Source organism: Populus nigra, chromosome 15 (assembly GCF_951802175.1).
Source record: "Populus nigra chromosome 15, ddPopNigr1.1, whole genome shotgun sequence".
Lineage (NCBI taxonomy): Eukaryota > Viridiplantae > Streptophyta > Magnoliopsida > Malpighiales > Salicaceae > Populus > Populus nigra.
In genome coordinates this window covers 10,578,702-10,602,006 of record NC_084866.1, presented here as the reverse complement: position 1 = coordinate 10,602,006, position 23,305 = coordinate 10,578,702, and the positions used below count along the sequence as shown (strand labels likewise).

General features: G+C 34.0%; 3 protein-coding genes across 3 annotated transcripts; 1 reads left to right on the top strand and 2 right to left on the bottom strand.

Moving 5' to 3' along the window:
- Positions 1 to 1,640: 1,640 nt before the first annotated feature.
- On the bottom strand, positions 1,641 to 12,270 carry LOC133673768 (uncharacterized). The gene is made up of 16 exons (XM_062094659.1): positions 12,021 to 12,270; positions 11,746 to 11,931; positions 11,468 to 11,650; positions 10,840 to 11,248; positions 10,249 to 10,367; positions 10,084 to 10,161; positions 8,733 to 8,873; positions 8,023 to 8,067; positions 7,702 to 7,865; positions 7,285 to 7,363; positions 7,120 to 7,205; positions 6,616 to 6,745; positions 6,023 to 6,155; positions 4,237 to 4,394; positions 3,039 to 3,237; positions 1,641 to 2,383 (listed from the first exon to the last, which is right to left on the bottom strand). Exons 1-16 carry the CDS (start codon positions 12,138 to 12,140, stop codon positions 2,178 to 2,180), a joined length of 2,436 nt encoding a protein of 811 aa, XP_061950643.1. The 5' UTR covers positions 12,141 to 12,270; the 3' UTR covers positions 1,641 to 2,177.
- Positions 12,271 to 14,373: 2,103 nt separating this feature from the next.
- On the top strand, positions 14,374 to 16,058 carry LOC133674372 (rust resistance kinase Lr10-like). The gene is made up of 2 exons (XM_062095436.1): positions 14,374 to 14,559; positions 14,664 to 16,058. Exons 1-2 carry the CDS (start codon positions 14,433 to 14,435, stop codon positions 15,977 to 15,979), a joined length of 1,443 nt encoding a protein of 480 aa, XP_061951420.1. The 5' UTR covers positions 14,374 to 14,432; the 3' UTR covers positions 15,980 to 16,058.
- Positions 16,059 to 17,889: 1,831 nt separating this feature from the next.
- LOC133674071 (pumilio homology domain family member 4-like) lies at positions 17,890 to 21,556 on the bottom strand. The gene is made up of 4 exons (XM_062095040.1): positions 21,095 to 21,556; positions 20,859 to 20,956; positions 18,251 to 18,317; positions 17,890 to 18,167 (listed from the first exon to the last, which is right to left on the bottom strand). Exons 1-3 carry the CDS (start codon positions 21,360 to 21,362, stop codon positions 18,264 to 18,266), a joined length of 420 nt encoding a protein of 139 aa, XP_061951024.1. The 5' UTR covers positions 21,363 to 21,556; the 3' UTR covers positions 17,890 to 18,167; positions 18,251 to 18,263.
- Between the last annotated feature and the right edge of the window lie 1,749 nt (positions 21,557 to 23,305).

The window sequence follows — 23,305 nt, the reverse complement described above, 5'->3', positions numbered from 1 at the left end:
TATCTCAAAGGTACTTCTAGTTTTAGTTTATGTTTTGGTAATGGTAAACATATGCTAGATGGATACACAAATATGAATATAGTTGATGATGTTGATTTTAGAAAGTCCATATCAGGATACTTAATGACCTTTTTAGGGGAAGTAATTTCATGGCAATCAAGGTTGCAAAAATATGTTATATTATCCACTACAAATGCTAAATACATTGCTCTTACTATGATGGATAAAGAATTGTTATGAATGAAGAAGTTTTTACATGAACTTGACCTAGTATAAGAAAACTTTGTATTACATTGCAATTGTTAGAGTGCAATTCATCTTAATAAGCATTCTGATTTTCATTCTTGATTAAAGCACATTAAAGTTAGATATCAACGGATTCAAGATGCTATAAAGATAATTCATTTGTTGTTGAGAAGATTCATAGGTCCTATTCATGTATTGTATGGTCCCACATCACGTGAATAGGACCATTATACACTTGAAATTAAAAGGCAAACTAATGTTTTTAATGTGTCGGGTGCCTTACATATTTGAAAAAAAAGATAAGTTGTCTTTTTGTTAAGGAAGGCTGCTAAAACTTTAAAGGGTCGACTATAACAAGAAAATATAAAAAGGCACCGTAGTAACAATAACAAGATAAAATATAGTAAAAATTTGGCAGCTTGAGCATAATCTATTTAATTTCTGTTTGCAGCTTATTCACTATTGGATCGAGTTGTTCATACATATAACTCATCATTGTATATGGTTAGATTGAAGATTGAAGGTGTCTAAAGTTGGCCGTTCCTTCATAAAATAAGACCATAAGTTTTGTGAGGAATTATCAACTCTTTGTCTTTGATCTTTTGTTTTTTAAGAATTGGTTGTTCTTGTTAATTAATATGTTGCTGTCCTTATTTCAACTAAGAAAGAACACTTTGTGATCAAATTATTTGTTGACAATGAAAGTTTTTGGATAAATTATAATCCCGTGATTTTTTTACTTTATATTTTTCTTGTAAATTATATTGATGTTGATTTATTGTGATTAATTGATTAATTTTGTTAATTAATTGACTCATCCTATTTTAATTGTACAAAAAGTGAAAAGAATTGAGACTCGTGAAAATTTGATCCTAACACCCAGGCAAATTATTCACTGATGTATCCTAGTAGATTGATGGCAACCTATCACAAGGCATTCCTGAGTTAAGAATTGCATGTAGAAAGTGTTTGAAAATATAAAATTGATTGATTTTTAAATATTTTTTATTTAAAAATATATTAAAATAATATTTTTATTACTATTTTTTATATCAATATATCAAAATGATGTAAAAATATATATAAAAAAAAATTAAAAATTAACCAAACTCTGTTTGAACGGCGACGATCACATTAACAATGAAGCGAGTTGCAATAACAATAGTGATGTCTGTTACCACGCTCGTGCAGCATCAGTTTCACAGAAGATCAACTTAACAGAAACTCTTTGGTCTACTAAGTCCAAATTACTGAGGGGGTAGTGCAGCTGCATACATCCAAATACGATACTCTTTCCTGTTTTTGATGCCTCTTAACATAAAAACTTCTAATGAATGAATAATTCAGCCAGCAAACTTGGACGAGTTGATTGTTAGATGTTAAGGTGAATCCAGTAAAGGTTAATCCACGTATAATTATGATACTCTTCGTTCGTGAAATGACAGTTCATACAATAATCATCAATATGACCATCTTTTTCTACCATCGAAATGCGACAAAATTATCTAACCCTAGCTAGAACCATGTAAGAACACAACTTTTCTTGAGCACAGCCTTTAAGGAAAAAAGAAAGAGAGAGAGAAATGGTAAGAGAAAGAACAATCTTCTAATTAACACTTTGCCCTATTGACGCCACAAAAGATTACCTTGAGAATATTAAAAAGTTTCAGACATGATTCCTACCAAAATCTCAACAGCCAAATACGAGGCTCTCCGTCTGAAGTAGTAAAATTTCATCACAAAATGCTGATCCAGTAAGAAGCATTCGATTTTAACATTTTTGGCAGGGATTCTCAGCATAGTGTTGGCACAACTTCAAGGCTTCCCCGTATTTTTGAATGGGCATGAAACAGGACTGATCCTCTTGGACTGTCTATAATCAATCAAGTTAAAGCTTGAACAGCATTTGGACCCAGCATCTTCCCTCGACGTCACTCTACAATGGCTGTCCTCTTTTCAAACAAAGATTCCAAAAATGCTGAACATAATTTGGTAAGGGGTGGAAGATTATGTGATGATCCACTAAATATGGTCTCCCAAGGCCTCTCCAATGGTGCAGATGGAACCCATGAAGCCTGTTTCCTCTTTGGGTCAAACTGTGGGAGCTCTCCATAGATAGACTCATACCCAAATTTCCCTACATAAAAGATGGATGCAATTTAATTTTTATTTGTGCAATAAAATTTAGCAGTAGTCAAGTGCAAATGAATGTAAAGATAAATAAATCAAAAAGGTTGACAACTGTTACCAAGAAAGGGTAAAACAATAATGAGATAACGAACAGATATAGTTTCCTTTCTTATCAACTATAATCATCAACTGAAATTCAGTACAAACAAAAAGAACATGAATAAACATATGCCTCGGCTATTTGCTTATATAATCGCACTTCAACAGACTTCGTTGATTGCAGATAATCCATACACCATAAGCAAATGTAAGAATTCTTGAAACTTTTCACCTGATGCACCTTTTAGCTTTCCTAATCTGTTTAAGCTTTTCCAATATTGCAATAATAATAATAAAAAATTTAAAACTAAGCCTCAATCACAAACTAATTGGGGTTGGCTATGAGATATACAAATTTATTCCTCCAGAAATATTGAAATAACCAAAAAGAAAAATAAATGTAAAGTTCTATTGCAATGTATCAACTTCAATGTTTTTTTTTTAACGAGAACAGAAAAAAAAATTTCTTTTCTTTTGTGATAAAGTAAATTTAATGTGCATTGCATGTGCCATTATGATTAAATATCAGAAAAATAATGGATGATCATGTTAAGGGAACCCACCTGATTCTTCAAGGTTACTGAGACCCTCACGTTTAATGGCGCTAAATTCATTTGTTTCTTTCCCTTCTGGGTCAAATAGTAAATACTCACGATCACCATTTATATATGCAAGCAATGATTGAGGTGGTTTTCCATCTAGTTCATTTTCATCAATAGATAACTGATTTCCTTGAATAAAAGAAAGAGCCCCTCCCTTGGCCTGTACCAAAAATAGAGAATCAGAACACCAAACCATTCTGGTCTCATGCATCCGGTGAATAACAAAACCTTCGGGCATTAGTTCATTATATCAAATCCAAAAAATAAAATAGAAAGGAAAGGAAACAAGAAAAGCAACAGCAAGTCCTTTCTTTTCTTTAGTTTTTATTTACTAATCCAAAGTACTTGATCCATCAAGGACACGCAAAGGGAAGAACTGCTGTTGCAACAACAGTATTTGATATTGCCAAATATTAAATCACACTAGCATTTTCTGCTAGATTCATGGGGGTAATCACTACAAAGTTTATCTTTTTGGCTGTAAAACTGTTAAATAACAGGACTCTACATAAGTGATGAGTAAAAGCTTCATCACCTGGTGTCATATGTAGCTTTTCTGTTTAAAGTTTAATGACCATCATAGAACCATTGGAGGGTAGTTAGCACACCAATATCATTTTCCATCAGAAGAACTGCTTCTAATTGAAAAATGCATACCATCACTTTTTAAGGAAAGGCAAAATCCATAGGTATCAAGATTTTATAGTATGACTAACAAAAAACACAAAAAAAAAGATACAAAAAAAGTCCTATCTTTATTGTTGTAATAAAATCTAAAAATAATTTTATAGCCTAGAAATTATGCCAGTACAAAAGGTTTGTGAAATAATTGATGAGAAAACCTCACATGTTGAACTGAATTAAGCAAATTTACCCTAAGGCTTTGACAAAACAAGTCAACAGACCACGCTCAATCCCAAGAAAAATTTTTCAGAAGAACAAAGCATTTTATGATAAACAAAAGGTCTGATTGGTCCAGTCAGACCATGAGTTTAGGTTTCAAATATGCTGCCTTAATGCAAAGGTACTATGAAGGCAATAGTCAATTGGATTCAGCCAGGTATATGGTAGGGGCAGAGACAGATACCCAGTTGAGGCAATAGGTCAATTATATTTAACCATACATATGGCTAGAGGACTAGGACAGATCCTATCTTACCTTATTCACTGACCAGGTAGAAACAGGAACAGGATCGGCTGCATTGAATAATAAAATTACACCATCTCTTCCTTTAAATGATGTTTCATTGCATTTTGATGATTCAGGAAGAAGTGCAAGAACAGCAAAAGATGAAATGTCTTCTGCACTAGCTATAGCTGCACAAGACAGACAACATGACATCAAACACATGATAAGAACAAAGCTGAAAAGTATTGCTGCTCCATTAACAGTTGCAAACAAGGAAAAATGGAAGTCATTTAAATTACTCAGGAAAATCAAATTTGGCAGGCTGGGGCATTGCAATTTTAAGGATTATGCAATGAAAAGCACAAAGAAAGTGTTACAAAAAGCAGGCATTGCAGTTTAGAGTTGCAGCATCATTGAAAACAACACTTGTAGGCTTGTTTGAAGCTGTGGTCATTGTATATACTACCACTAGTCAAAGCAAGAAACATGGCGAGAATCAATTAGCATAGCCTTTAATTTTCATATCATGGTTCCTCGTATAGAAATGGTTTTGAAGTACTCATTGGCAACAATTTAGCAGTTTAAAGCAAGAATGAAGAAGCGGCAGGCATCATATTTTAGCAATAGCTGCATCCTAACATTTATGGTCAGTTTAAAGATGTGGTGACCATATCGTAACCAGTAGCCAAAGCAATAAATGCCACTAGAACAGTTACAGTAGCCTTTGATTTTCTTACCATGGTTCCTCAAATAGAAATGGTTTTGAAGTACCCATTGCAACAAATTAGTAGTTTGAAGCAAGAATGTGAAGCAGGCATCATATTTAAGCAATTCAAGCATCATTAAAACACAACTCTTATCGCCTGTTTGAAGCTGTGGTGACTATATTGTAATCAGTAGCCAAAGCAGGAAATGCCACTAGAATGAGTTATTTTAGCCTCGAGTTTTCATATCACGGTTCTTCAGATAGAAATGGTTTGAAAATGCTCATTTGGACATAAGAACAAAGCAGCAAACAAGTATGACCAAATTTTGTGGACATCCAACAGGGGAGATAAAGGAATATAAAAACACTTGCTCATCAGCATGTGCAACATGCATGCATTTGCGTGTGGTCTTGCATGATTTTTACAATATTTTAAGTAAATTGAATCATGCTACACATCAGAATATTCCACGTTATGAAATAAAAGGGTAGCTTTTATTGATGGTGCAGCTGATCAGGAAAAAAACTATTGAGCTAAGTTCAATCATATAGAACATCCTCTTAGAAAAAGACAGGTCAGCCTATGGCAAGAAGGAAGGCGTGCTATTTATGTTTTATTTACAGTCAAGCAAGGTTAGCATGACCCCTAACTCAAATACAAAAGATTGATTATGATACTTCTCATCCAGTTGTAAGATCACCGAGTTGTGTCTGGTTGAAAATGTTGATTTTGTTCATACTCTATGTATTGCAAGGTATATGTGCATTCCTAACTTATTTGCCAGCTAATACCGAAATACACTCATCTATATATATCAGTGAATAAAACTTCAAAAGCCAACTGAGCTTCCTCAACATTAGAAAGCAAGCAATTTCACCTTTCCACGAAACCATATTATACAATAACTTTAAAGGTCTTTTAGGAGTTTAAAAACATTATGAAAGAAAATGAAAGGATAATTCATATCAGGAGGAAAATAAACTCCAATCTTTTTGTTTCTAAAAAAGGATGAATTTCTGCATGCCAATCACAAGATCAGGAAAATTCAAGGAAACTCACAAACAAGAAAAAGCCCAAGAATCTGTTCAAGAGAAGAGAGGATTTTTCACCTTCTACATGAAGCATGTATGACCATGCTATAGACAGCTTTGACATACTCCAAACGGATAATTGCGGCTTCAAACCCCAAGATGCCGAAACAAGATACTCTGATGTTCCAGCAAATGAGAGGTTCACAATAGGCTGTAAAAGGTTCCCGGCAAAATAATTAAGAATAAAACCACAATAGGAGAGATTCGTGTATGCAGAAGCCATGCTAAAAAAATACATCATGAAACCCAAATATGCCCAGACTGAAGCATTTGTTCTTTTAGCCTTTTTTTGCTTAAAAAGTTCTTTTGCTTCAAACTTAGTTCCGAACAGCAATCTTGAACAACATAGATAAGTTATTATTTGTTACTTAAAGCAATCAAAGACAGTCATAACTGGACACTAAACATCAAAAACATCACAAAAGGGAACAGACCAATTAAAACAAACAACCTAATCCCACAAAGCCCCGCAGTTTTATCCTTTAAATAGTTATGCACCACAGTATAAGCTTAAGAGCAAAAGAGAGTGGTCAGAGATATTTGTTAATTCCATAGTCTTGATACATGGCATATGCAGTCAGAGAATGGAAGTCAGGATTTCAAAGAATCACCGTCGGAGTGTCCCCAATCACAGCCACTAGAATATTCTTATCTGCATCCCACAATGTGATAACAGTTTCAGCTGCAACAGCAAGAACAGAACCGTCGGAAGAAAATGTGGCAGCTGTCATTGACTTTTTTCTGCAAAGAAAATTATAAATAATCTAAATAACCACAAATTTGTGAGTTTAAATCACAGGCATAATACCAAGCACCTGATTTCATAGGCTTTAAGTTTCACACAAGTACACATCCAATGAACAAAGCTCTATTAATTTGAAGGGGAAGAAAAACAGGTATGAGAAAGAGGGAAATTTAGGTATAACTTAAGGTGTTGAAAATTCAGATAAAAGTAAAACAAAGAGACACAGAAAAGCCAATTGAAATAGTTAGGACTAAATAACATGAAATTATTCACAGTACTTCCGTATTCACCAGAAAATTATTTCTTTAAAAGCCCGCCAAGGAACTGTGAATCTAACAAGAATTATAGTATCAGTAAACCAGGATCATACTTGTATGAGCCAACAGCATGACAAGTCCATCCAGAATTTGGGCGTGGTTCATCCACCTGCCGAATCCCCTTGTTGCAAATCCAAACCTGAAGCATCCAAAAGGAAATGTAAATTTCATGAGAAACAGAGTGCGAAAAAATTAAAATTTTTGTGTTCCAAACTTACCTTGAAGTCCCCACCATAAGAAGAACTGACAGCCATGGGGCGGGTAGGATGAAAAGCAATAGCTGAAATGCCAGCATCCCTATATAATGAGGAATAACATGATCACCAATCCTGTGCTTAATAAAAGTATAATCATATCTGCACATTCCATTTCAATTAAAATGTGTAAAAGCACACATTGAGAGATAGTAAATAAACAAATAATGAGCCGAAAAACAAGTTCAATAGACAGTATGAAATTTACATGTGATGCTTAAAAAGGACTGCCCTTTATTATATTTTTTTTCTCTTGCAATTCATAAAAATTGAAAACAATTCAGTGTTTAACTTTACATGGGGTCAGAGTGCCTGGCACTGACTAAAAATTCGTCATATCTCATTTTCATTTCCCCTAACAAACAATGTCAAAGGTCAAACCTGTGGGGCTCATAAACAATGGTAGTCAAACTGAACTCCTTTTGTGATCCAAATGCCCAAAACTTCAGACAAACTAATCCTCCCAAACCCTCCTCAGGAAGCTTCACTTCAGCAGTACTCATCATCGAGCCATCTAAGGAGAGAACAGCTAATGTCACTACTACCTGTAACCAAAATATTCAAGATGTGTTATGATTTTACATATTTCAGAAACTATTAGTAAATGTAACAGAATCAAATTAGTAAAAAAAGAGTGTCAAAATATAGATGATCAGAAATGTAATCTGAATAGGCGAAATTACAAAAGAGCAACTTGATTACCGTGACTTCATCACCTGGTTGATGGTTTCTCTCACAAACTTGAACCTGAGACGGAGAGGAATTCAAATTTCACCTCGATGCAATTTATAGTCAACAAGTTTGTAATGAAATATTTATTCCCACCCAATGCACACAAGGTGCGCATCAAAATGGTCTGGGCACACCATGTGAAATAGCATACCCAGTATGCCCAATACCAGCAAATTGAAAACTATAGATCTCATCAAACAAACTAACGTTGTAGAAATGGATTAATTTACAAAATAAATAGCAATGATGATGTGGTTACATTGCTTGAATAAAAGTTGCCAAAAATATCCAACACTGAAACAAAACCGCCTCCGGTAACATTCCACCCCAAAGTGGGGGACCAGAATACGAGAAAGTACTATGCAAGTCTAACAATGAACGCGACCAACAATGTAACTCAGTAAATCGAAAACCATTTCCTGGGGAAACATAATGGTCCTTTGATTACTACAGCATAGAATATGAAGCTGCATGCATTGGAAATGAAAACCACCTATCAGGTGAAAAGACTGAGAAAACAAGACAATAAGCTAAACAAAACTCAAATAGGCTCACTAAACTAAATAGAGATTAAATGAAGCGTCGAAAAAAAAAAGAAATCATATTCTTCAAATCCATCCCGGACATTTACTTCTTCCAAGTAATACATTCTCTTCATCTAGAAAAAAAAAAAAAATTACCTCAGAAATTCCTCGGTCATCCAATAGGCTGTATAATTGGATGCAATAGTTTTCTGTAGGCAAGGCAACTAACCCTGCATTACGGTCAAAGGCAATCCCACTTCGTAAGCCATTGTACATCTCTGGAAATGAACAAGGAAGCTGAAAAATACAACACCATGATTTTCAATAGATAAGAACTAGTTTCCAGATAAAACAGCATCAGAACATCGAAAGCAGCTTATAAGAGGATTTCATTCACATAAGAATTAGATGAAGCTTTTAAGGCCTGACTCAAAGCAAACCAAAGTCATAGATATCAGTCCAATAAAAATTGGATTGGAATTTTCCTCATATGCTAACATGTCAATGAATTGTCACAGCATGCTGCAAGCAAATCTTTACAGCTAAGGGCATGAGACAGAGTAATTTACACCTGATATTAACATTTCTTTTTAAGTCTCACCACTAAGCAAGGCAGTTCTGAAACTTAAAGGCTAAACATGTTAACCAAGGATTTCATTAAGAACACCCCTCAAGTGCACCAGCTGCCATGATTGATATAAGACTCAAAGAAGGCAACTTTCACAGCGTTTAAATTTGATTTCATGATAAAAAATGGTATCTGACTTGCTAATAATCACCATATACTTAAGGTTAGTATTAGTGGTTTTCCTGGTAATTAGGGTTCTTTAGTGCTTATGCATGGGATTAGACCCTCACGATATGCTTAAAGAATTGAAAATCTCTACAAATCCCTCTCTCTATATATCGATGTGCCGTTCTTGCTTCCATAAATTCATGAATACACTGGCCATTCTTTATGATAGTAGGAGTTGAAGAGTGAAGAAGTTTCAAATGCACAAATTGGTATGGTTGGCATAAGAATAATTAAAATGTACATTAGAAAACCAATATACAAAGTTTTTGAAAGGCTGATTCGAAAACAACGCAAAGGTGACACCTGTTCGAAACTCAATGTAGACAAGATGCAATGGTGAAGTGAACTGGATCAAAGTAGTATGAGCAAGAAACAGGAAAAGTGGACGGAATTTATGCGAAATAAAGTGGTAAATGATTTATTATCACAAGACAGTTGGCCAAAATGAACATTATGGAGGAGAGAGATTGGCTGACATAGAACATTATGAAGGACAGGATCAATGCAGCCAACTCTAACTAATTTGTAACTAATAGGATTATCATTTCAAATCACTTTGTTTATCATGGAAAGCTCATCTGACTTGTAGAAGATTATAAAATTTCATACTCATTAGATTATCGTTTCAAATCAGCTGAATTTACTGATTAAATGGCAGAAATAACAATTTGATGAGGTTCACAAAATGCAGATATACTGATCAAAACTAACCTTGATCCCCGAGATGGATTTCAAAATTTCCATTGAGGGCATTTTGAGTAGATGAATTTGATTATCTGCACAAGATACCTAAAGATCCTTGCTTTAGTAAAACTGGTAATGAAGAATTAGATTTTAAAATTAAATTCTATTTCCCAGCAAACATACTCCACTTACAGAGGAAAGTGAAGGATCTGGAGAATTTGTAAACCATAAGAGTGGAGATCCAATTCTTGGTAAAAATTTCTTCTTTCCTGTGTCTAGTTGCCAAACCACAAGAACTCCTTCCTTTCCACCTAAATGCAAACAAAAGCAAGTGTCGTGAGCAGGACAAAAATCTCTGCATGTGAATAGAGCAACAATCTTCAGGAGCAAGCCATGACAATAAAAAAAATATTCTGAACCAATCATCAACTGATGCTGGTGGTGAGATTAGCTCTTAAATACGTTTGAAGTAATTGTTAAAAGATGGGACATTTTCTTTGATACATGAATTACATAGTCAGATTACATCTACTGGCAGCAAAGTTTTCAATATGCACAAGCATTTAATAAAATAGGACATGCCACTAATTCAAGGTCCATATACTTATGCCAAGGTCATATCCAGTCGCCTAATTTACTCATATATCCGAATTTATTCTAATCAACTCCAAAAGCATCTGATAGGTGGTCTGCCCATTTTCTCATTCAAGTCTAATGTAGTCCCAGGCCACACTCAAACCAACAATTCAAAGCATTTATTCATTCATATTACTGTTTCTTTACCTGAATACAAATAGGCTCCATCCAGAGAGAAAAAAAGAACATTTACTTCAGCAGAATGCCAATGCCATGTGGTGCACGAATCAGCATCATCATCACCCCTCACCCCAGGTCTTTCTTCCCTGTTATTCATCGACCTTACACCCACTAATCTGTCATCATCAACAAATGTTCTATCCCCAAATCCCCTCCAAATCAAAATTCTTCCAGTCACATCCCCTGCAGCAATAATTCTCTGATTTGGGTGGAATGCAAGAACTGTCATATTCTTTGTATGATGCAGCGTAATCTTCTTAACCACAGCACGCTCAGATTCTGTAGTTGGAACTTTCCATATTTGAAGCTTGCACTTGAATCGGATACCGAAATATTTTCCCAAGGCGCTAACAGTTATAATCTCTGGTTGCTTTGTCTGTACAAAATGCAATCACAATTTTAATACAAATATTCCATTGATTTGAATAAAAGTTGCATTATTCAACAACTTAAGAGGTCTCCATTTCTTTAAAATCTCAATTGGTTGTCAATGAAATTAACCCTAATGGCTAAAGCAAACTATGCATTTCAATCACAAAAATGTAATAACACAAACATTATTAATAAAAAATATACAATGAGTTTTTTTTTTTACCTCTGTAAGTGTCACTCCACCAGCCATACGGAAATCAGTCAAGTTACACTTTTTAATTTGACCACGTAAAACTTTAGTAGACTCCTTTTCTGCTTCTTTTGTGTTTTCAACAGACAAATAAGCGAAACTTTTAAGTGATTTCTCATTGTTCTCGGTTGTTTGACATAATAAAGATGGGATCACCTGAAATTATTATTAATAGAAACAAAAATTATTATTTCACATTCATGTTAAAATTATTTTATTAATAAAATTATCATAAATTTGGATGAAATTACCATGGAGATAATTGGAGAATTAACATTAATTATCTTAATCAACTCTGGCACTGAAAAATCCCAATACCGTATAGTTCCGTCAAGTGAGGCCGTCCAGCAATAGCATAGTATCTTACTTGCCGGCGTCAACGCCGGCACTACTATCACCGCCGTAACAAGCGCCCTATGGCCATCAAGTGACGCTACCTGCAAAACAAAAGGGAAAGATTTATGATAGTCAAATAATTGTAAAAAAAAAATAGACTAACTGGAGAAGAACAGAGGAAATAGCTAACCGGTAAGCCGGTGGCGGTGCTGAAGATGGAGACGGAGTTGGCAGCGCAAACGAGGAGTCGTTTGGCATCGTTGGAGAAGGCTGGGGGTGACGACACGTAGTTTCTTCCGCCTCTGATCATCTTTAGACTTTGATGATACGAGAGAGAGGGGCGGGGGTTTGAAATTGAAGACAGTGAGTGAAGTCTTGCAAGAGCACTAATAGCGGCGAGCTCCTAAAACCATAAACCCTCTGTTTTTTTAACTGGCGCGGCCCGTGAGAAGAGAAGAGAGTAGAGAGCGGGGGTTAATGCCTATATTCATCCCCTTATTCCTCATCTTTTGTTTTAATGGTCCTCTTTCTTTTCCTTATTTCAATTCAGACACTTTTTGGTATTTTTAGCTGAATTTTTTAATAGATACTATTGAAAATTCAATCTACTTGATTTTTTTTTATTTTTTAGAAATTAGATATTAAATAAGTTGAAAAAAATAAAAATAAGATGGAGTGCTTCCAGATTTTTTAGGGCTCCCAAGAAAATAATATAATTTATTTGGGTAATTTTAGTGTGTTGCTCAAAATGTTTGCATGTATGATTTCTATAACTAACTTGATCTAATTTTGATTAGGTGTTATGTATTTAATTATGCTACCGCGACAAGTATATATAATTCCTTTTAGCCCCACTAAAACTAGAGATCATTCTAACTAGTTTTCTATATTTGTAGTTCAGAGACCATTTAATGTTCAAAAGATAAAATAAATACTTTCATAATTAAAAAAAAATTAAATTATTTTAGGAAGTTCATTAAAGTTTTATTAATGTCTATTGAGAAGGTTTAGTTAAAAATATAAAAAAACATAGATGCATGGTCAACAGTTAAAAATTGACTATCGAGCGGTTATGCTATATTTTAAAAAAAATTCAAAATAATAAATTAATTTTTTTATATTTTTCTTCAAATTTGTTAATAATAATAATAATAATTTTTAATTTTACCCTCCAAATCAAATCTGTGGTTTTTTTTCAATAGCAATGATATTTTTTAAAAAAATTATTAATAATAATGAAAAAAATAATATTAAACATGTCTGACCCAAATTCTTATAATTTTTAATTTTACTCTTCAAATAAATTTATTAATAATAATAACAATAATAATAACTTTTAATTTTACTCTTTAAATCAAATCTATGGTTTTTTTTCAATAGTAATAATATTTTATTAAGAATTTATTAATAATAATAAAAATAAAAATATTTATAATAATATTAAATATATCTAACCCAAGTTCTTATAATTTTTAATTTCACCCTTCAAATAAATTTAATAATAATAATAATCATAATAATAATAAGAATAATAATAATTTTTTATTTTACCCTTTAAATCAAATCTATGGTTTTTTTTAAATAATAATAATAATTTTTTAATAATTATATTAATAATAATGAAAACAATAATATTAAACAAGTTTGACCCAAGTTATTATAGTTTTTAATTTGACCATTCAAATCAAATTTATGGTTTTTTTTCAATAATAATTTTTTTTTCAAATCTATTATTGTTGCTGTTGTTATTGTTATTGTTAAGAATATGAATAATATTAATAATCATAAAAATAATAAGAATAACAATAACATCACCACCAACGATAACAACAACAATAATAATTTTTAATTTTACTCTTCAAGAGACTTGGGTTAGGTGGAGCCAAGCAAGTCTGCAAACCCAGACACACGGGTTTGTAGAGGCGAGCGGGTCTGCAACCAGGCGCTCGAGTCTGGTCCTGGTGCCTAGGACATGACAGTCATGCCTACCCCAGAGTCAGGTGTTTGGCAATCATGCCATGCCCCAGTGTCTGGGGCTTACAACTTGATGCCTTATCATATCCTAGCAAAATATAAATTAATTATTTTATTTTTAATTATTTTTTTAATATCAAATACATTTCATAAAAAAGATAATCTCACCCTCCATTGCATGCTTAATAAGTTTATGGTAAAAATAACTCTATCATTATACTGTTCTAATTTATAATAATTTATGGATAGATAAACAGTAAAAGTACACTAAGCACTTGTATAATTGTCGCTTTTAAATGTCAATCTTAACAAAAACTAACTGTGAAACTTCATGCCCAATTCCAAGTGCTGGTATCCACCGGCCATGCAGAAAGATTAACATCTCTACAAAAATATGTGGTCATGGACAAATATATGTGAATTGCTTAGTTTTGCCCGGAAATTTTCATGAAAAAGACAGCAACGAGAAAACGCGTTATGAAATCAGACAAAGTTTGAAAAGTCACTGCCTTTACTTGTAACATGATCAGTTCCTAACAACTATAAAATATGTTCATTTACATACCAAAATTTTTCAGTTTTTGGTACTTCTATCATCCTTCAATTTTTCCCAAACTCTCTAATAGAAATGAGTGGTACTTATTATTCTTCATCATCATACCGAAATGATTTCAATCCATACCCGACGAACGATCCATCAAGTGAATTGGAAACGTTTAATTCCTCAATGAGATGGGCAGTAGCTTCCTCAATTGGTAAGCAACTTACTAACTGTTGCATAAGTTTCATGTTTTCTTATTTTGAAAAGCTAGGTGTAGGGGCCATAGTCTTGATGATGATATCCTCCATATTTTTTCAGTTTTAGGATTGGTGTCAACGGTGGCACTCGTAGCTATTATATATGCCATCATCGACTGCTTGAAGAAAACAGGAAGTGCAATTCCAGCTTATGCCCGGATTGCAAGCAATGAGATTGTTGGTAAATCTACAAAATCAGAAGGCCCAAATCCTTCGTCTGATCAGCATGTGGAAATAGCAGTGGAACCAGAATTCCCATTGATTCGAGACTCACAGGTTGAATTTGCAACAATGGAGAGATTCCTTAGTAACATGGCAAGGGAGAAACCCATCAGGTTTTCACCTCAGCAGATTCAAGAATTTACTAATGGTTGCAGCACAATATTGGGTTCAGGTGCCTTTGGAGTGGTTTTTAAAGGAAACTTCCCAAATGGAATCCCAGTAGCCGTTAAAGCTCTCTCTAATCATTCAAATAAGAAACTTGAAGAGCAGTTCATGGCAGAAGTGGGCACCATGGGAAGAACTTACCATGTCAACCTGGTTAGACTCTATGGCTTCTGCTTTGATCCCTCTATGATGGCACTAGTTTACGAGTACATGGAGAACGGATCTCTCAACAGCATACTCTTCAAAGAAATCCGGGAGATAGAATGGGAGAAACTGCAAGAGATTGCAATAGGAACTGCAAAAGGTTTAGCATATTTACACGAGGAGTGTCAACAAAGGATAATTCACTATGATATAAAACCCGAAAACATACTTCTTGATGAAAATCTGAATCCCAAGGTCGCAGATTTCGGACTAGCAAAGCTATGTGATAGAGAAAGGAGTGAAGTAACACTGAGTGGTGGTAGAGGGACACTGGGATATTCTGCTCCAGAGGTATGGCGTCGAACACATCCTATTACTCACAAATGCGATGTTTACAGTTTTGGAATCCTTCTTTTCGAGATAATTGCAAGAAGACGACATTTTGATGAAAGTCTCCGCGAGTCTTTCCAGTGGCTCCCAAGATGGGTATGGGATATGTACAGGAATAGTGAACTGCCTATCATGCTGTCACTCTGTGGGATCGAAGAGAAGGACAAGGAAAAGGCAGTAAGAATGTCTACTGTGGCTCTGTTGTGCATTCAGCATTCACCAGATGCTAGACCTCAAATGAGTGATGTGGTGAAAATGTTGGAGGGAAACATGGAAATAATGATGCAGCCTGGAAATCCATTTGAGTATCTTGAATCAACTCGACCGAATTACGCTCTGGATACCGGAAGCAGTGGAGACATGAGCACATCTGTATCAAGGACAAGCGCTTCCCAGCAATCTCATTGTAAACATAACTTGCCTGGAACTTTAGAGATTGAGTTAGCCAGCAAATAGAAGCTTAGTAGATATTTTCAAATGCTAATTTTTTATTTTTTTTCATGTTTGAAGCAAATAAACGATGATATTTTTTGCACATGTGAATTCACTGCAGAGTTGTTCGTTTTAAATCCTCAAAATGATCTTCACTCACCACTCAGTTTGCGCATGGTTTCCAAGTGTTTCATCTCTAGCATAGCCGTTTGCACTGTTTTACCAAAAGCTGGATTTTGTTGCATGAGAGAATACTAGTTATTTACCAGCCCAATCTTGCACATGTCATTAGCCCCACGTTATTTCCAGGAAAGCCAGAAAGGAAACCAAGAGAACAAAATGAAAACTACATGCATTTAAAGTGATCCTGCGCGCACGTCGTAAGTTACTTTTTAAAGTTTTTTTATTTAATCCGAAAATGTAAAAAAACTAATTCTTAACAAATCTCGGATTGGAAAACAAGTAAAGTTTCATTTCTTAAATTAGGCGTGTTGAACCTTCATAAAAGTTCTTTCTCGTAGAATGTGTCTTGAGTTCAGACAAAAGTCTTTGGATTTGTTAGCACGCAGGCAAAATGGACTTTGACTTTCTGTGACTTTTATTTTTATTGCTCTGTGTAGCTTCTTTGTGGCCGAGTAACACAGCGAGCACCGTTTGCTCAACAAGACTAGCATGCATTCTTGTATTTTGCCACGCCCTCTTCTACATTCCTTGTATTTGACCATTTGGGGACAGGTTTTGTTTCGTCGACAAATGTCTGTGTGCTTTCTCCATGCTGCCCTTCCTTGAGCCCTCATACATGCTTCTTTTGCTATGTTATTTTGTATTCCGAAAATATTTTTGGATTTTGAGTTTTTTTTTGTTTTTTGGATTTTTTAAATAAAAAAGAATTACAAAATAATTTTATGAATCTAAAATTAGGTTATGATAATTTGAAATTGACATTAAGCTGGAGATAAAATACAAGAGTACCAGAAACACTCGTAAAAGACAGTACCACTGAGTCATATTTTGGGAAGTCAAAAACTCATTTAATTCCTTAGTTGACTTGATCAAGTACCAATCTGTTGGGAAGAAACGAGGAAACGGTGTATGGTTTCTTTTATAAGCTTTTGGTTTGTCCACTATTGCGAGCTTCTGTTGCATCCTAAGCTCTGTGAGTATGATAGGTTTGTCGCAGAATATAAACTAGATGGTTATGACAGGATGATGTTTACGTTAATTAATTCAACTATAATATAATCCAAATGATCCTCCCTTTTCATCTTTCCAAAATTCAACAGTTTACAAGGTTCGATGTGATCGTTCACAGCGACGTACAGAGAAGGCAGACACAGACAACTTATAATTTCACCTTGCATCAGCATGAAGCCATGAATTTTAATCTTATAAAAACAATTATGGAGGGAGGGTGACGTCCTGTTTCTGAGAAATTACGTCGCAGTAGTGATTGATACAAAAACATCATTTTAATAGTGTTGAAAAACAAATCTAACCACGTTTTTAGGTTGGTTATGAGCTCTCTGGCTTGGCATCACAGCTTGCTGCTCTCAAAGTTTTACTTCTTAACTAGTGGACACCTTCGCAATGAGCTATCATCTTATTGTTTGACTTGGGATTCATGATTTCTGGATGACCTTCAAAGAAACTTGTTACTTTAATTAACTATCCGGAAATAAAATTTGGGGTACAAAAATTAACCCTTTCTTTAATCTGTAGCATCCGTTCTGTGTTGCACATCAACTTCCAGCTACAAAAAAAACACCTCCAAAAAGCGACCAGCAGAAACAGCAATCAGACGATTCAGACCAATCCCAGGCCTGCTCTTCATCGTGGCGGCCTCATGCATCGTAGGTGCACACTCGAATTCTTGATACAATATACTCATTGCAAATAATACTTAGTTAAATTAAAGGTGCAAAGACATCACAATATATCCTTGAAACTTGATAGTACTGTTATTAGATTGCAGATCAACAGAGTACATGACAAATATTGGGGCATGAAAATTTTGTGAGATTACATATTTCACAGCCTAGTGCACAACCAATTTCCGGTAAGCTGCTGCAGCAAGTAGAGAATTCAAAAGAGCATATCCCAAAAACTTGCACAAGGGTCCCTTCAAGCATCCAGATGCATTTCTGCTATCCCATTACCTTCTATATGGATATGCTATGTAAAGGAGATTCATCGCGGGTTTTTAATGTAAAATCTGCATTTCAACAATCTTTCAGCTCACAAAAGTCGGGTAACATGTATCTGGTAAAATAGAAATATATTTGAAACCCTTATTACCAGACAAACCATGCTACACTCTCTGTATTTTGCTAGATATTTCTTCAGCTTTTGCACCTTCCTTTTTCTGTCATCGTTGAAATTAAACCTCATAAGATACTCATGCACAATCATTAATATGTTTAAGTCCAAATCCAACAAAGTAAGAGCACTGTAAGCGTCATATAAAAATAACCAAAACAAAATCTAGTTAGCAAATGAGACATTCACATCAGTTTCCACACCAGAACAAATAATCGCCACATCCATGATTTTTGCCAAATGGATATAAAGCAAAATCATACTTGGAGAAAGAGATCTGCTTCCTTCACGACTTAGTACGAGAAAACAGGTCTAGTAAAATTCTACAACCCAATGTCAAAGTGATCTCATTTATCAAGTAATTTCTGGCTACAAAATAATGGAATTTACCCAAAGAAGTTGCTTGGTATTTAATTAGATGGTATCAAAGTTCATTTTTCTTCTTCCTTTTTTTTCCTAAATGTAAAGACAGGCGAATGAAAGGAAAATGAAATATATTGAATTAAACCCAGTTCACGAGATGGGTTTAGGATTAAATTCCTCCCTAGATTCAGCTTCAACACGTATCAAACTTAGGGTCATAATCACATCAGCCTCATGCATTAACTTGCAGTATCCATACATAGCATGCTAAACAGGATAAAATCTATGTGCTATTGATCCATACATATCTATGTGTTGAATGCAAATAACCAAACAGAGGTATTTGCTGGCCCAGGATAATAAATTCACATATTATGTGCTATTGATCCTCAGGCCTTTCTTAATAATTTCAATCTGAAACAATATATCATTCTCTACAGCATTAAAAGGGAACTAATCATTTCCTTGGGACTGCTTATGAAAAAATGTGTTTCCAGCATACATCTCCCTCTTCTTTTACTACCACTGCCTAGGTTATCCATCCATGTCAGCATCTAAGATATGCAAAGTTAAGGCCCTATTTGCCACAATTGGAAAATATTTATGTTGGTTGCAACTATAGACTATCACAAGTCATAATCATAAACCAACTCTTCTGAAATTTCTCATATAGCTATTTGAGATCCTACGAATAGCGTTGATGATCCTATATCTAAATGATCAGTGACCTTAGATTTTTCTTTAATGTTTATAAAATACAACCACACATAATAGAAATGCATTATAAGTGGATGCATGATATTGATCTGTTCCATAGAGAACTAGAACTATTGTTTTATTTTGTATGACATTTTAGCACCCTTGGATATGAGAAAAGTTCAAATACATCAACAATAATGCATCAAAATAAAAATAACTTTTTAAAAAAATCAGTTTGACATAACAAAGTGCAGTGCTTAGAGTTAGTTTGAAGCACGAGTATACATCAGTTAATAACCACGATAATGCATGACTGCATGATTATCTTGTATAGTCTTCCATGTCATTAAAAGTTTCAAGTTGGCATGATGTTCTTCTTTCCAGACCTTGCTTTCTAATTTTTCTACTTTTCATATCCTAAAAATTGAAGACTGAAACTCTCACCTAATAAAAAACTGCAATTCATCAATTTTTACACTTTACTTTCCCATCAGTTGGCACAAAAAGTGCAGCTCATAACTATTCTTACACTTTTCTGTCCAACCAGTGGTTCATTTCTCTATCTCTTTCAACATTCATAGATCTTCCTATTCAGGACAACAAGTTAAAGCACAAAAATTAAACAATCTTTCAGCCAGTAATGATGAATTGAGAGTAGGCTTTGCATTAAGGGAAGTTGGGACAAGTTCCAAGATATTAGAGCTCTAAGGAACTCAGATCTCAGAAGTCCCGCCTGAGATTGGATGCAGGACCACCGTACAAAGCCCTATAGGCTGAAAAGTCTGTCAAAATTACATTACTTCAAAAAGTTTATTGCATGTATACGAAGCAAGCTAGGAGGTGCTTTGAGGGGATGTCCTAAAACAATGTCTCTAAGCTGTTGAGTAAGCAGACAACATCATTTGAAGAGGCTGCTGCTGATAATTAAGCATTTTGGTAATCAAGGTAACAAAACTAGATCCTAACATGAGTGCAAAGGTGCAAAGGTGCAAAATTAGCTCCCTAAATTCTTTTCCTACGCCAAAAAAGCTTACCAAGAAGGTCTTTTTTGAAATAAGCAAGGCATTTTGCAGGTGCTCCTGCTTCTGCAATAACAAATCCTAATGGAGAGAATAACATATCTAACCTATTCAGTGCAACCACCTCCTTGAATTGATATGCTATTGAATGAACTAGTGTGCAGTAACACAACCTTGAAGAGCATATTGCAGCAAAGGTCACAAGATAACCCTTCACAATCAAATCACTTTGTTTAAAAGGATAAAACAAGAACAAACTCTACATATTGTAGAGCAAAAGAAAGCAATTGCTTATAAGCTACTTATCATTTTAGCTTCAACAAGATTAAATCCCCACCAAACCTGGTAAGAACATTCAATTATGTAGTTAAAACTAATTTTGAACCACATCATTAAACGAAAACAAACATATGATGATCATGATGTTGCGTATCATAAGGCTCTAAATTAACATAACAGGTAATTAATGAACAACAGAAGCACCATACAAGAAATCTCAAGCTTACCAAGCCCTTGGTTTCATAGTAATCATCCAAAGCCCACTGATACTTTGATTGATTTAAACCAAGCCACCTTGCCAAATGGTCATCGAGGCTTGAATGTGCTGCAGAAGAAAGCAAACCCTTTAATCTTAGAGTAAGATTAAGTGAATGCTAAGAGTAACAATTTAGAACACCAGAAAGTCCCAGCTTTTCCAAAAGCAACAGAAACCCAAATGCAAAGCAAAGAAAACGGAACAGACCATTTTGAACTTTGTTGACAGCATTTTTGAAGAAGCCAAGAACAGACCCATCTGAGACTTGTTGAGAATAAACAGACTTGTCAATTTGTCGAGGAGGAGGTGAAACAACCTTCTTAGGTGAATCAAAGACAGGTAATGTGGGTTCGTTAGAAGTAGTAGGGGGAGGAAGCTTAGGACTAGGAGTGGAAGGTGGGGTCATGAACACAGTGTAGGGCCCAATTTTGCCGATCATGGGAGGCGGTGTTGAAGGGTCTTTATTGATTGGCATTTTCTCGTTTCTGAAACTGAAGGAGAAGGGAAATTGAAGGAAAGCAAGGGAAGATAGGAACGGGGTTTGCTTTTTGAAGAAGAAGAGTAAAGAAAGAGTGAGAAAAGTGGAAGTAGGAAAGTGCGCAAGATTCTAGGGAGAGTTGGGTTGGCAATGTAAAGTGATAGGATATGTAACTGTGAAGCAGTGCGCACAGCCCAAGTGCTTAGATGAGATCTTTGTCTTTTGAGGTTAGTACAGTAAGTATTCTATTTTTATTTTTATTTTTATTTTTATTTTTATTTTTATTTTTTTCTAGAAATCTTTTCTTCTTTTTATATACTGCTACTCCTTTTTTGGGGGGTTGGAATGAGGGTCTCTCTCTCTCTCTCTCTCTTTTTAGGTTAATTACTTATCTATGTACAAATTAGTTTCTATGTGAAATTATTGTAGAAAATAGGGAGTAAATAGTATGATTCCTCACTGCACCCTTTTGTAATTTTAATAATAGAATTAGGTGGATTGTCCACGCGTCGCTGCGAGGCTTTCTTGTTAGCTTCGACATGATAAAATCTAAATTTGCATAGTAAGAGGTATAAAAAAAACAAGAAATACCACACTAATATGCAGTGGTTAGGCAACGGTAGCTTTAGGTGAAAAGGATATTGCATGAATAAAAAAAATTAGTTAAAAAGAAAAAATAAAATTTTTAAACCGATTTCATCACTCGGATCATGAATTTAATAAGTTAAACCATAAAATTCAAGTTGATTAAATATATTAAAATCTCAATATTTTTTTAAAAAATCATCTTGAATTATTTTTTTAAACCAATCCTGTTTTTTACTGATCATCCAGGTTGCTTATGAACCTATCGAGTCAATGAAGTCATATTAAAACAACTTTTTAATCTTTTAATGTTAAATTTAAATTAGACAAAGAATCGGGTTGAAAGTTGTTAAAGTTGACATTTTGGGCTGAATTTAATAATAATGTTAAATAATTCTTCATGTCCTGAATATTTTTTAACGTTTATGATTTTTTTTAATTCGAGCCACAATAAAGTGTGATCCTGTAAACTATTATTTACTTAAAAAATTTGGGAAGAAAAATATAATATTATAAATGATATAATATAGTGTTATTCTCACTCTATAATTTCACTATTTTTTATTGGGGTGAATTTGACTTTGTATTATTTTTTTATTTAAACAATGATTCGAATATAATTCAAATCATATAGTTTTTTTATAAAAAAAAACCTCTTTTTTATAAAAATATTTGATATCATGATTATATATTTTTAAAAAAAACCAAAACCTTAAGCATACAAAAAGATAAGAAATAAAACATGTTTGAATATTCATTAATATGTTTTCTAAAGAAAAAAAGTTATCGGGTGCCAATTGTTCATCGTGAAGCAAGATACATTACATTATGGAGTGCTATAATATAATAATATTTTTGTCCTCCAGAATGATAGCCAAAGAAATGCAAATTGAGGAGCAAATTGGTCATTTCATAGAGTTCAATTGGCATTAACAAATTGAATGGGATAAATTAGTTATTTTTTATTTTAAAATAGTAAAAAGACTTAATTACCTCTTAAAAACATAAAAGAATTAGGCTAGCATAAGAGGGTTTGTTGGTCTTTTAATTTTGTTTTCAAAACAGTAAAATGACTTAATTACCTTAAAAGCAAAAAAAAAAATACTAAGCTTTTATGGAGGGGCTTTGTTATCTTTTTATTTTTTTGAATAGTAAAATAATGGATTTGACCTTCAAATTAAAAAACTAAGGTTGTCTTAAGGGCAATTTGATCTTTCCATTATTGTCATTTTTCAGTTAGTGGGAATTTGGTAACTTTAAAAACATCAATATTATTAAAAAAAATTGATTAACGTTTTGACATGCCCGTGTCCATTGGATGGTGCATGCAGCTTTAAAAAAAACAATCATTGTGT